Below are 13,267 nucleotides of genomic sequence, written 5' to 3'. Positions count from 1 at the left end.
GAAAAATTGAAGAAAATTTATTTAAATTGCAATATTTGAAATGCGTTTCGCTTCGATTTTTGTTATTCTAAAGTAGAACAAGATTAATATTAAATAAGAATCAAAACAATTTATGTTAATTGATTAATAATTAATAACTGAAAACTTAGTTAAACAAATGAAAATCTATTGAAATCCCGACGTTCGAAATCCCGACTGTATTAAAGTCCCGACGCTTGAAATCCCGACAAAGTCAAAATCCCGATTACCATAATCCCGACTATATCGAAATCCCGACTACCATAAAAATGTTATTGTAGAAATTTATGTTGATATAGTCGGGATTTCGATATAGTCGGGATTTCGATACACTCGGGATTTCGATAGGCGGGATTTCGGTTGTCGGGCTTGCGATTGCCACCGTTTTTAAACAAATATACTGAACACTTTTAAACCATTTTATTAAGGTTTTATTTAAAATTCAATGATTATTTGCCAATTCCATTAAAATAAAACAATGGAAAGTATTTGAATACAGCTAATGAAGATCAAATAATAGCATGGAATAATATATGCTAGTTTTTGTTTTCAGAACTTGATAATGAGTCTACTTATAAGAACTAAACGTTTTTAATTCCTATGTTAATGTGAACTTTTGTAATTAAAAGTTGTTAGATTTTAATTTATGATAATAGTTTGTATGAAAAAGTTTAAAAAATATTGTAAATGAAATGGATTATAATGAAGATAAGAACATTGAGGAGAGTCCTGATTCAAATATCTTAATATTAAATAACGTTGCTTCAAGTAAAAAATCTTTAAAATTTATTTAAAAATAATAATTACAAAATTATATTGTAACTTTACATAAATTTATCTATCTATTATTATATAAAAAAAAATCTAAAAAGCGAATATTTATATTAAAATTGACCCAACTTTTTATTTTAATTAACATTTTGTTAAAATATTTAAGTAAAAAATCTATTAATTTATAGTTAATTTTAAAGAAATATATTGAAATATTTTTTTTTCATCTATAATTTGCGTTAATTTAAGTATATACACTTATATTTTGAATAATTTAAATATTAACATATTATAAGTTATATAAGCAAAAATTAGTAATTATAAACAGGAATATTTGAATATTCAATTATTCAGCATAATTAAAAAAACTTTCAAAGCATGATTTTTAATTAAAGCTAATACAAAGTATAAAAAATGTTCATTTTAATTACATTTAAAATTTTAATTACTTTTCATAAATTTCATTTTTAATTTGTTTTATTTTTTATTACATTAAAATAACACATTTTTATATTAATATTATGATTTTTTAGTATAATTACTTTAAAAAAACATCAATAAGTACTCTAATTAACATAAAATTTTATATTGATTTATTCACTTTTAACGTAAATAAATTTGATTATGATTTAATTAATTATTTCCAAAAAGACATCAAACTTTCATTTAAATTGATTTTATAATTTATATATTAAATGTTATATATTTTGTTTCAAATAATCCTATTTTTTTATAAAAAAAACAATTGACCATAGGTCTTTCTGTCCGGGTAATAATATATTGTACAAAAAAAAAACATGGAAAATAGCGTTCCCAGACATTTTTGTAATACCATGAATGAATTTAAATATGTTTTAATGAATTTAAATAAGTAAAACTAAAAGTTAATATTTGAAAGAATTCGCAAATAATAAAAAATATAGCAATACCTCGCATAGTGTGGATTGACTACAATCTACTTTGAAAATTTCAAAACTAAATTTTAATTTATTTTTATGCTGCTTCTGTTTTTGGTAGAATCATTTAGTATACCAATACCGTGTAAACTTGATAGGTTTCTGAGAAAATCGTGCAAAAAAAGTACGCGTGAAACGAAGAATAGGTGTATATATATGCATCATTGAAATGTTATCAAAAAAATTAATTAATTAGTTAATTTATTAGAAATGTTGACTCAACCAAATTATTATTATTAAATTTTGTAGAATCACTAACATTCAATTCATTAATTTGTAAATATCTATTCGTCATTGAAATAACATGATAAAATAATTGTTAGAGAATTTAATATTTGAAACAAATATTATGAGCGTACATTTAAAAATTGTTATGCACAAAATATTTATAGACTCAATAATGTCCAATTAATTTATTTGGAAATATATTCTGTTTTCATAGTTAAAAGAGCGTAGACAAATAATTGATAGAGAATTTAATAGTTAAAATAAATATTATGTGCGCATATTGAAAAATTGTTATGCTATAAAATATTTATAGAATTAATAACGTCCAATTAATTTAATTCTATTTACGTATTTTTATACTATTTTCAGCGTTGAAATAACGTCTAACAATAATATTTCCAATTGTTCAATATTTCAGCCAAAACTTCAGCTTATTATATAATTGTGTTTGTATTAGATAAAAAATATGTGTAAGCGTTGACAAATTCTTATGTAATTATAACTATTTTCATGATTAACAAATAAAATATAGTCGAAAAATGATTTAACTCTTTTTATATAAAAATCGGTTTTGATCAAAATTTCGACAGTATCAAAATTCCGAACATTTTCCAAATCTTGATGAATCTAAATGTTAACTATTTTTACTATTTTAAATCTACATGATTATAATAACTGTGTGCCTGCTTTAAAACTTATGTAATAGATAATTAACTACTCCTCAAGTTTTGCAAGATTCCACAAAGATGTCGGGATTATGGTTGTCGAAATTTCCACCATGTCGGGATTTCAAATGTCAGGAATTTGATTGTCGGGAATTCGATTGTATGCAAATGTTTTCATCGTTGACATTTTCAGTGTAATTATTTTAACGTTTTTATTGCTAAAACCAATTTGTTAAATAAATAAAACTTATTATATCTTCATTATATTTGTTTTATTAAAATAAGTAATAAATCGATAAGTCTCATTGTCTGTGAACGCTCCGAAAAGGAATTGAGAAAACGAAGTTAGTGCAGCATTTCGAACGACTTTAATTGATCTCGTTAAATTTACGACCTACAGACGAATCGACTCTCATCAATAATGGATTAGATTGAGCCCCGAGGAATATCATCGGCACTCTCACATAAATCCTACTTGCTTAAACTTATAATTAATTTTATTACGAATATCAAAGTCTGCAAATGACAATTAAATTCTACTTACTTGACTCCTGATTTATATTGCAATTTTAAAATTTGCGTTAATAAATCATTGTTTTTCTTATCTTATTATTTATTTATATATGTGAATAATTGAAAATTTCTTTGAAATTCAACTAGATATTTCTAATTTAAATTATGAAAATTACAAAAAAAAAATGTTTTTATTATTGACATTTTCAAGAGATTAAATTCGTTTATATTTCAACTTAAAGCAATTGAAAATGAGTTAAATAATTGCTAATTAAAATTGCAAAGAGAATCGTTATTATTTTATGTATTTAAAACTTTCGTTCGCGTTATATCCAAAGAATATCTTTTATTTTATAAAAGAGAAGTTTTCAGAGCTTCTGTTGGAAGATTTACGGAGAAAAATCCGAGTGAATGCGACGTGACCTTAAATATTTTAAAACGCGTGCTCTTTAAGCTTTATTTTTAGACAGTATCACCTTACAAAGAAAGCAGCGATTGTTATTATGAGAAAGTTTAAAACTTATTGTTATTTTCATAGTTTATTTATTAATTATTTGCTAAAAACAAATTTTAAAATCACAATTTGTTCAAAATTCTATGATTTTAATGTCCTAATTTATTTTCAAATAATTTTGAGCTATAATATTGAAAATTTTCTACAAAATTGTAGTTAAGTGTAAATAAGTATGCTTAGATAAGTAAATATTCGTAGTCGCCAATATTCCGCACAGTTTGAAACCGGACTAATCGAAGAACTGAATAAAGTCAGATTAAAAACTGAACAACTATAAATTTATGTAATTATATTTTAGAATTTGCTCAATTCAAATTTAGTTTGTTATGAAATTTTCAAACCGGACTATAGCAAACCCGGGGTGATAGAAATCGCACTATACGAAGTATTGTTGTATTTTACTACTATTCATATTTAATTGAAATTTATATGAATTATCTGTAACATTTAAACAGTGAAGACTAAATTCGTTATTTCGAAAAAAAAAGAACAATAAACATTTTGTTAAGGTGGCAAAATTTCAAAATACTGGTTAGATGTATTGAAAAAGGTTGTAGTAATTGGAAAGCTCGTGAAATCTATCGCTTTGAAATAAATCAGTATTGATTTGGAAAGGCTTTTCTCTCGAATGTAAAACGGGAGCTTTTTAGCCTTTTGTAATAGGATTGCTCATAAATGTTAAAGGTTACTGACAACAATACAATTTTCTACCATTTTATCCCAGAAATACTTTAGTCGATAGACATTTCGTAAAAAATACATGTTTATATAATTGAGACGTCGATATAACATTTTAAATATAAATTCAATTAATTAGAACATAATATAATATAATTAAAGATAAGATGATTTTTACTATGTTCCAGTTTTTATACATATTTAATAGACATTTGGAAATATTGTACATTTGTAACGGAAAATAATTGTATAAATTAATATTATTATGATTCATGAAGTAAAATAGAAAAATATCAATTTAAAACAATTATAATTAAAGAAAATTAGTAGAAACATCAGATTATTTATACTAAATTAGTTTTGTACTCCTTTCAAATGAATATCCAAAACGAATTAATTAATTATCTAAGTATTATTTTACTTCAATAGTTTTGAAAATAATTATAAACAAATTAAAAAGAGATTATAAATATTTTCAATTTTTAATAGAATTATAATATCTAATATAATATATAATTTTTTTGTTGTTGAAGCAGAAATATTTCAACCGTTTTAGTCGTAAGGACAAATACATTTTGAGGATATTATTAATAATACAGTGGATCCTGGCTTAACGAGTTTAATCCGTTTCAAAATTTCCAGATTTTTACTCGTATAGTGAAACATATTCATATGTTTTCACTTCGTCACTTCGTCACTCGTTATGCGAAATGTCGCTCGTTAAGCGAGTCATTTTTCTTATAATTCATTTTGCTGGTTAAGCGAAATGCTCATTATGAGAGGTTCCACTGTATTTGTTTAATTATAATTCTATTTTGTCATTTAATATATAACATACATGTGAATTAATTTGAACGTGTACAAAATTGTAGTTAATATTAATGAATATTATTGATTGATCTGAAAGTTGTTACTCAAGTAAAAACAACCTAATTATAATTAATTAATAACGATAAAACAATCATATTTATATACAAAATGTTTTGTTTTACTTGAACGAATCTTTTGCATCATATTTCGTTCATTTTTATGTATGTTTTTTGTAATAAATAATATTATTAAATATTAAAGCTTTTAGGTATAAAATATTTATAATTATAACATAAATATTTCATTCCTAATTATTAATATAAATAAATACAGTATTAGTAAACAATATTAAATTCTTACATGTATTAAGGATGATAAGGAAGACATGGATCGCAGCGAAGAAGTATCTCATGATGATGTTCTGTACGGGGTAAAAACGAGACTCCGATTCGACGGCGAGGGTTGAACTTCTGCCGTAGATTTCGCAGCACATGGGGATGGAATTAGCGCGAAGCTTTCGCGCATGTTGCTTTTACCTCCCCCACAAGCAGAAAACATTCTGCAAAGCGGAAGCAAAATAAAAAGAAAATCGAATCAAATCGAATCAAATTTCGCAACCCAATATACTATTTTTTTTAATAAAATCTTTACAATACTTAATATTGTATAAAAAAAAATATTGTGAATTGGAAATTATTACAAAATAATGTAAAACGAGAAGAAGAAATATTAATCATTGTAGTGAAGAAAATTGTTATAGTTTTTTTTTTAATTTATCTTGTAAATCAACTGTAAAACTTATTGATTACATAACAAGTTCAATATTACGTAACTTTTATTATATAAATAATAATTAATGGCAAAAAAAAAATCATGAAAATTTCATTTAATTAAATCATAAGCACTTACACTAATTAGATTATAGAATATTCATAATTAAATAGACAACAATGCCCTTGTTTAATGAGCCTACTACCAAATTTATGAATTCATCGGTATACCTGTAATAAGCTGTAAGTAGAAGTGTCTTCACGTTTTATTTAATTATTCGATAACAACAAACACTAATTCGAATATGCAAATTGAAGAGAAAACCATGACCTTTTCAATGAATCTTCTAGAACATTTGTGATCCTTACCGTTCTCTCGTTTATCGTTTTAGTAAAATAAATTACATTAATTAATCTATAAATAAATGCATGTAGACCTTCAATTTTGCATTTGATCTAAAAATTAATATTAATTCTCAACCAAAATTAGTGTTTTCTTAATATTTTTTGGAACAGATAAATTTTAATTTTTTAATTATCAAAATTTATTATTTTTCAACTGCACTAGAGGCATCATATTACACATGTTTTGATATAATTCATGACACAATTATACAAAGTATAAGTGCATCATATATATAATAAGTACTGTTACTTAAAGTTAAATTTTGACCGAGATGTGAACATTTTTCAATTTATTTTAACATATTCACATTTTATTAAATTAGTCTGTAGTAAGGAAACGTGATTTGAAACTTGAATGTGCAAATTAAAGTTAAAAGTATGGTCTTTCCAATGAGTATACTGTCAGTCTTGTGGTTTGTGTTGTTCTTCTGTTATAAGTTGTTAAACTCGAGCATAACAATACGAGTTTGAAAGAGTTTCACATTTAATTTAATTACTCGATGACTATGCATGCTAATTTGATCATTGAACATGCAAATTAAAGATAAAACTATGGTCTTTTCGATAAATAAACTCACATAATTGTGTTGTATACTGTTCGTGTCTTATAAACTGTCAAATTTTTAGATGCAATCTTGAAGTTTTATTTAATTATAAGATTTTTTTATAATTTGTAATTGGCTTCATATTACGTATGTTTTCATATAATTCATGACACAATTATACAAAGTATACGTGCACCATAGATATAAGTACTGTTACGTAATGTTAAATTTTGATGGAGATGTGAAAATTTTTTCAATTTATTTTAGCATTTTCACCTTTTATTTAGTTACTCTGTAGTAAGGAAACTTTATTTGATACTTCAATGTTCAAATTAAAGTTAAAAGTATGACCTTTCCAATGAGTGCAGTGCCATATTTGTGGTTTGCGCTGTTCTTCAGTTGTAACTTGTTAAACTCGAGCATAAAAAGACGAGTTTGAAAAGAAGTGTCTTCACATTTTATTTAATTACTGGAGACCATGCATGCTAATTTGATCATTGAACATGTAAATTAATGATAAAACTATGAACTTTCCAATAAATATACTCACATAATTATGATGAGTACTGTTAGGCTTTTATAAGCTGACAATTTTTTAAATGTAGTCTTCACGTTTTATTTAAATATAAGAATTTTTATATAATTTATTAGTCTTTTATTGCGCATCTTTTGATATAAAAACTGTCACGTAATGTTAATTCAAGATACGGCGATTCTTTATTTCCTTTATAAACTGATTAAAGTAATACCTCGGCAATAGTGCGGCTTCGATCAGTCCAGATTCACTAAAGCTAAAAATTAGTACATACGATTATTTTGTATATATTTTAGATGTAGTTAATTTCTCGATTTAAAGCACCTCGATTAATCTGGTTTCAAATGGTGGCGTAACAGATTACCCGCACTATGCGAGGTATTTCTGTATACATGAAACTATGGACTTTGCTTTATAGAACAGTAATTCTTAGCAGTCTATATATTTTCGTATCTTGTTGTTGTATAAATGTGAAAAACAAATTTGCAATCTTCAACTCGAAAGATAATTATGCGAGGAATCAACAAAAATGTAGGTCTACAAATGTATGGATTTCGTGGAACAAAGCTGTTGACAAACGATCAAAAACTAATTGGTTTTTCCGTGACGCCAATAAGTTCATCGCTTTCTAACATCTCTGCAAAACTTTCACCTCCGAACATTTCGCAAAAATTTCACCCAGAAAAATGCAAATTTTATTAAAAATATTCTCTCTACATCATTTTTTTTTATTATTCTTAGTTTACTTCAACGCTATAAATTATATTTCTTTTTCATAGTATTTATTTTAAAACAAATTAATAAAAACAAAAAAGAAAATAATACAATTTTTTTCTCTCACAATAAAAGAAGAACACTAAGCTTAAAAACTATGTAAAACGAAAACAGAACTGTTCGAAACAGAGCACAAATAAAAGTATTTTTCAACAAGCAAAACGTAAACTTCTTTATAATCTTTAAGTACGATTTGTTTTTATTAATTGTTTTTTTTATTGTTGTTGTTGTTGTGATAATTCAGACGTGGGAAAATCGCTTTGTAAACGTTGAAGGAATGTAGCATGTACAAAGAAACGAAATTCGAAAGGTATTTTATCTCTGAAGTAATTATAAAAGAAATGAAAATAAAATAAGTAGATAGAATGAAGTAAATTGTAGACAGAATTTAGAGCTCGTCCTTCAACAGGGTGTAACGATTTCTGGATGGCGCTAGCTTTTTGAAGGTACTGGATGGAGGATTTGTTGGAGCCTTGTGGTTGTTATTGCCGTCATCCGAGTCGGGACCGTAGTGGAACTCCCTGTGCAGCTTCCCGGAGTACAGATCTTGGATGAACTGCTTCAACTTTCCGGGATCATCCATGTCTTTGAAATTTGGGAACAGATACATGTGTCTGAAGCTGTCTATGGCGATCAACGGAAGATCGCTTTCACCTTTACCCAAATGATGCAGCGGATGAGCGAATTTTTTTCCATCGGCAGTCAAAAAATTAATAGTTTCTAAAACAATAAAAAAAAATTAAAGGATGTTGTAGATTTTTTTAAATTTCTCTAACTCACGTTTCTCGGAAAGTAATTCGTTTTGAACTAAATCATTGTACTTCTTGATGCTCTCGTTATCATCGGGTTTATGGAAGAGGATCAAAAACGGCAGACCTTCCTCGGTGAGTTCTTCGGCGTTTTCAAATGTGATTTCCCTAACTAAAGGAACGCATTTATTCGAAATCCACACGTGCATTTCATCGAAATTATCCATTTTTCCCATATAAGTCTCATCATCAGCATTGGACCTATCCTTGTCAGGCCTAAATACGATGACGGGCTGCCCGGGCGGATGCATCTGCTCCGAGGCACCTCCAAAACCGACATGGAACTGGCAATCATCTTTCAAATTCCCGGCCACCCTTCTGAACATATTGTACTCTTGTTGATCTCTGCGATCAAAATAACCAATGATTATTCGCTTAGCCGATTCCAGCTCAGTAAGCTCTTTGATGGAATGGAACTCCTTGATTGGATCCTCCAATTGCTTCTTAACGAAACTAGCGAAAGCCTCAACAGATCTCTGCCCTCTGAACTCTCTTTTGGCTGGTTGCCCATTCCTGATTACTTTAAGGGTTGGATACTTGGTGATATGGAATCGAGTAGCGATTGCACTCTCCTTATCACAATCCACTTTGGCCATAACTACTCTTCCAGCATCTGGGAAGTCTTCAGTAACCTTATCAGCAGCCTCATCAAAGATAGGCATCAACATGTTGCTGAACCTACACCAGTCGGCGTAGAAATTAATAAAGACTAGTTCATTTGAGGCTAGAGTCATATCTATTGTTTGCTGTGTTAACGACACAGCACCACTATTTGTGGGATTATAAATAATATGGGAAACCTGCAAGCAACAAAATAAAAATTGAGTATTTTCATACAAGATAAAATAAATGCCATAAATGGATTTAGATAAGATTCTTATTGAATTCGTTTCGTTTTGAAAGAGGAAACACACGGATTTAAATACAATTGTGGTCACCGTCGTGGCATAATTAGTCGGCTTTACTGATGGGGGGGCTGGCAGAAATTCTTTAGGAAATATACTTACTAAAATTACTGCTAAAAACGAGAGCCTCATGCTCAATATATCCCTAATCCTATCCATGCTTTCGTCACCAACAAATCGCACCTAATTGTTTATAATCAACGAACGAATAGATGTATTAAAAGCTGACACCCAACACAAATACCAAAAACTTCCTCCGTTGACAGCACAAAACGGAGTGAATTGAAGTTTGTCACATCATCTGGCGACCGTTTGACGTTTAATTGTCTTGAGAATTTGTACGATAGATGGCGCTAATTACACATGTTCTAAATTCAATACAAAAATTGCTAATTTGAAACCAGAAGAAGTACGAATCTCAAGATGTTTGTTTATATATACAGGTATCCCCTGATTTACGAACTAGTTACATTCCAAAGGGTTCTTCGTAAGTCAAATTTGTTCGTAAGTCGGGGGAATTTTAATTATTTCAAAATATACTTATCTTACCATACTTTATCATGATTTTTACTTTTATATATGTTAAATTCCGTCTTACTGACTACATTTGAGAAAAGAGATTAAAATAAACAAAATACTTACAAATACTTTCAATGTAGACATCACAATTATTTAATAAAAGGGTCTATATCGCAAGCCCGACAACCGAATAGACGGTCTCTATTGAAATTCCGACGTTCGAAATCCCGATTGTATCGAAATGCCGATGCTTGAAATTCCGATTATGTCAAAATCCCGACTACCATAATCCCGACAATCAAAATCCCGACTATATTTAAATCCCGACTACCATAATCCCGACAATCAATATCCCGACTACCATAAAAATGTTATTGTAGAAATTTATAATAATAAAAGACACTGTCGGGATTTCGATATTGTCGGGATTTCGAACGTCGAGATGTTGAGCCAGCCGGGATTTCGAACATCGGGATTTCGGTTGTCGGGCTTGCGATTGCCACCGTTAATAAAAAACAACAAAATGCAACAAAACAGATAGTACATGTTCCAAAACTATTAGTTTTATTAAAGAAATTACCAATTTTTGTTTGGACAGTTAATTTGTTTCTATCACTATATCTCTCAAGTTAGTGTAACAAGTTAGAGTTTTTAGAATTTTGTTCGTAATTCCGGGAGTTCGTAAGTCGGGGTTCGGGTTTGGGTTCGTAATTCCGGGGGATAAATACAGGTTTATTTAATTCCAAACCCGTTTAAGGTAGAAGCATTTTAATATACGCCTTATACAATGCAAAGGAGGACGAAAAAAATTAAGAAAAAAGTATAATAACTTAATAAGTGAAACATTTTTTTTAATTCAAACAAACATACACTAATTATGCTTACATCCTTGTTAATTATTTGTTATTTTCATATTTTTTTTTGCACCATTGTATCATATGTTTCTCTATGTATTCATTGTCAGCTCAATTCATTTTCATATATTTTCCTTTATATTTATTGTATCATATATGTCGAATCGTCAGGATGCCGTTATTACAAATACTCCGACATATATGTCGGAGTATCTAAGACAACAGCACTTGACCAACAAACCTCGTAGTCCACACGTGGCAGAGATACAAAGCTGAGACTTATCGCTGATGTAGATCACTAGTTCTGAGATTGTAGAAGGATTAGATTACTAAGTTTATTAACTATTGTTAGTGGTTATTTGTAATAATGGCGTCTCCAAACGCCTCACTCGGGGAGTAATCCTGACGATTCGACATATATTTCTGTGTTTGCTTAAGTCATTTTTATCTCTTTTTGTAAAAAACTAATGTCTGAAGGCTGAAAGAGGCGAAAGACCATAGCGGCCTCCATACCATACCATACCCTATACAACTGTAATTCTTATATATAAATTCAAGTTATTTAAACTTAACTTAAACTTAATTATTTAATTAAACGAGTATTTTTTCATTGAATGAATTTTTTTTTTCAATATATCATTTTCTAACAATATATTGGAAATTTCGGAGTAAGAAATATCGTTCATATTGAATTTTAGGGAAATTGCACTTGCACTTGCAGCACAGTGATTTCTCACTTGTCCAAAAATCAATACCAGTGAAAAAAAATCTTTCAACTGTTCCAGGGCAGCAGAACATAAATTCAACAAGAATAACTAAATTTTCATATGGAATGTATTTCCACCCATATTTTATCAATTTCAATATGTTGATTTTCCCATTCTAATTTATCAGAATTTAAATATTCATTTAGTCTTCTAATTTATTCAACTAGACAATTGTCATCGATTTTAATATCATCGATAAAATATTGAAAAGGAAGACACTTTTAGAATGAAGGACAGAACCTACAAAAGGAGGACTGTCCTTAAAAGAGGACGATTGGTCACTTTACTATACGCTATAAAACAATTTATTTCTTTTATCGTTATTGGCACTTTTTTTATTATTGGTTGTGCTGATATTTATTATCTGTTTCAGTTAGGTATGTTTATTATATGTTTAAGGATCTGGTCTAAATGCGAGTTAAGTTACATACTTCCACTCTCCGCAGAGGGGGTACTAAAAATGTCCAAGTCAAAAGTCAAAGTCAAAAATTTATTTATTTAAATGTAGATGCATATACATGGTGTTGTTAAGGGGTGGCGTATATGTGAGCTTAAGCTCATTTAGCCAGAAACATGAGTTTTCAATAGTACAAAATGTCCAATACAAGTGGAAAGATAAATACAAAATAAGAGTAGAATCAAAGCTTCATAATATGAATGTTATATGCAAATATATTTATAAATAAGCAAATTGGGAAGAAAGACTTATGTCCAATAGCCTTTTACAATAGTTTATTGATAATTATAATTTCAATTGATAATTTATGTTTGTAAAAATCTCGTTCGAATTAATATTGTTAGACTATATGAGTCGTTATATTTAAAAGTTACATTTTAATCTATTTGAAAGGACAATTTGTTTTTAACACTACAAACCTGTTAAATTTTATTATACAATAATAATTATTAAAATTGTTAAAAAAATGAACGATTAGTTTGTTCCAAATGAATTTATAACACTTTCAATAATAAGATACTATAAGAAGTAAAAACAACAGGAAATTCTATATTTTTATAGACATGGGTTTTACTGAAAAGGATTTTTTAATGTAAAAAATAGTCAATAAAATGAAGAAATGTAAATACGCGAATAATCAAGTTTATTAGGAGTTAATTTCAGTTATTTGAAAAAACAAGATATAAATAAAGTGTAATATGTTAATTTATATTTTAAACTTATTTCTCCTTTACAGTTAGTACAGTAAAGTATTCATGGTAAATAGGTGGTACG

General features: G+C 27.9%; 2 protein-coding genes across 2 annotated transcripts in view; both read right to left on the bottom strand.

Annotated features, from left to right (window-relative positions):
• LOC108558798 overlaps nucleotides 1–5,695 on the bottom strand; it is a gene marked incomplete at its 3' end in the record, with an annotated part of 12,145 nt that extends 6,450 nt beyond the window's left edge. Inside the window, 1 exon segment of the mRNA XM_017915829.1 lies at nucleotides 5,514–5,695. Within this exon segment, the coding sequence (XP_017771318.1) occupies nucleotides 5,514–5,646 (133 nt within the window).
• A 2,786-nt stretch (nucleotides 5,696–8,481) lies between these two features.
• Nucleotides 8,482–10,186, bottom strand: LOC108558799 (endoplasmic reticulum resident protein 44-like). The gene is made up of 3 exons (XM_017915830.1): nucleotides 9,999–10,186; nucleotides 8,963–9,791; nucleotides 8,482–8,902 (listed from the first exon to the last, which is right to left on the bottom strand). Exons 1-3 carry the CDS (start codon nucleotides 10,053–10,055, stop codon nucleotides 8,571–8,573), a joined length of 1,218 nt encoding a protein of 405 aa, XP_017771319.1. The 5' UTR covers nucleotides 10,056–10,186; the 3' UTR covers nucleotides 8,482–8,570.
• Nucleotides 10,187–13,267: the final 3,081 nt, after the last annotated feature.

The sequence above is a fragment of the Nicrophorus vespilloides genome, unplaced genomic scaffold (genome assembly GCF_001412225.1).
Source record: "Nicrophorus vespilloides isolate i.1.1-1 unplaced genomic scaffold, Nicve_v1.0, whole genome shotgun sequence".
Classification (NCBI taxonomy): Eukaryota; Metazoa; Arthropoda; class Insecta; order Coleoptera; family Silphidae; genus Nicrophorus; species Nicrophorus vespilloides.
Note: the sequence above shows the minus strand (reverse complement) of the source record. Positions and strands in the feature narration are given on the sequence as shown.

Excerpts from the sequence above, each read along its gene's own strand:
- LOC108558799 (XM_017915830.1), bottom strand. The coding sequence starts at position 10,055 with ATGGATAGGATTAGGGATATATTGAGCATGAGGCTCTCGTTTTTAGCA. Across the intron at positions 9,792-9,998 it reads CGTTTTTAGCAGTAATTTTA|GTTTCCCATATTATTTATAA; the intron begins GTAAGTATATTT and ends TGTTGCTTGCAG. Across the intron at positions 8,903-8,962 it reads CGAATTACTTTCCGAGAAAC|AAACTATTAATTTTTTGACT; the intron begins GTGAGTTAGAGA and ends TTATTGTTTTAG.